The sequence below is a fragment of the Poecilia formosa genome, unplaced genomic scaffold, assembly GCF_000485575.1.
Source record: "Poecilia formosa unplaced genomic scaffold, Poecilia_formosa-5.1.2 Scaffold131, whole genome shotgun sequence".
Taxonomy (NCBI): domain Eukaryota; kingdom Metazoa; phylum Chordata; class Actinopteri; order Cyprinodontiformes; family Poeciliidae; genus Poecilia; species Poecilia formosa.
The window spans coordinates 561280-562783 of NW_006800070.1; the positions used below are offsets into that span (position 1 = coordinate 561280).

The window sequence follows — 1504 nt, forward strand, 5'->3', positions numbered from 1 at the left end:
CGTATGAATGAAATATCGGAGAAGAGGAGACGCCTTACTCTGAATGACGCTGAGCCCAAACAGATGACAGTCCTTCAGCCGGAGGAGATCGCAAACCTGGACCAACAGTTCCTGGCACAGAGTCTTCACCTTAAGAGGGAAATTCAGGAGATTTTAAGTTTTCCTCTGAAAAAACAAAAGTTATAATCTAGGGCTGCAACTAACAATTATTTTATAATCGGTTATTCTGGCGAATAATTGATTAAAAAATGGACACATTCTGCTGATTTTTGTTTATTTCACACACAAACAATTCTACTTATTGAAAAGCACTCCTAACATCATTTTATTTTATATTCAATGAAAAAAACATATAATTTTTTGTTTGGGATTAATTGCTACTCTCGGTATGCTCTCTCAGCAAATGGCCTTTTTTATGCTCTGCATATTCCAGTTAACGATTTATCGATTACTTGACAATTGTTTAAATAAACAATTCATCACATTTAATCCAATTAATCGTTTCAGCTCTAGTTAGATAAAAAAGTACATCCTGTTCAACATCTGTCAAGCTATTTTATTCTGTTAATAATTGTTCAAAGATCGACACAATCAGGCATAAAGGTCAAAGTAACAAACCCTTCCTGTTATATTTTCATATCTGTAAATAAATCACATATGAAAGAAAAAAAAAGTGTTCGCTCACATTGACGACGATGTTGAGAGTGTCATCATTGGGCAAAAAGACACAGACACAGCGGCGGTCCTGCATTGTTTTGTTGTTATGGAAGCTCAGTCTGTTCATCTTCGAGTGGCAGGAGGCGGAACAACGCAGGCCTTTCTCCGCCTGCTATCGGGGCTTCTGGGCCCTGTGACGACCCACCTCCACCGCCGCTGGCTCCGACACCACCACGTCCAGCTCCCGCCGTCCCGCTTCAACTGCAGCCCAGAGGAGGTCCGACCGTGGGCTCGGCAGGCCAAGCAGAGGCGACAGAAGAGGGCATGGGGAACCTGGGTGCAGCCGCGCCGCTGGAAAGACACACAAGACAGGAGTCATGAGACTTCGAAAGCAGGTTTCACCGTTTGAGCAGCGATGGTAGATAACAAATCCACACTGGAAGCTTCTGACAGAGCAGAGAGACGGAGAGATGGAAAAGGAAAAAGGAAATATTTTGTGTTTACGTCTAGAAACAGAGAGAAAAAACATTTTAGAAGAATGTCAGTGACTCCAGAAAAATAATTGGCTGGTATAGAGATGGACGACGAGAGAATGGTGCAGAAAAACTCACAGCAGAGCGACTCATAAGAGGGTTTTTAATGCTGAAACGATTAATCAAACCAACCTTGATTCATTTGATTAATCGTGATTAATCAAATTACTCATGATTAATCGATTACTGAAACTAATCTAGTAGTCAATTGTTAAGTGGAGCATGCAAACTCAAAAAATGGTAATTTGCTGAAAGAACACCTTCAGAGCAGTAATTAAGCCAAAACAGTAAAAAAAAAAAAAAAAAAAAAAAAA

The 1504-nt window shown here is 40.4% G+C and overlaps 1 protein-coding gene across 3 annotated transcripts in view; it reads right to left on the reverse strand.

Annotated features, from left to right (window-relative positions):
* frmd6 (FERM domain containing 6) overlaps nucleotides 1-1504 on the reverse strand; it is a 30066-nt gene that overhangs the window by 12415 nt on the left and 16147 nt on the right. For 2 of the 3 annotated variants that reach the window (XM_007561841.2, XM_007561842.2), the window contains exons 2-3: nucleotides 686-1008; nucleotides 39-129 (exon numbers count right to left, since the gene is read on the reverse strand). In XM_007561841.2, the coding sequence (XP_007561903.1) occupies nucleotides 39-129; nucleotides 686-784 (190 nt within the window). In that variant the 5' untranslated portion in view covers nucleotides 785-1008. The remainder of the gene's footprint in view (nucleotides 1-38; nucleotides 130-685; nucleotides 1009-1504) is intronic. The other variant, XM_016676314.1, reaches the window with a different exon arrangement.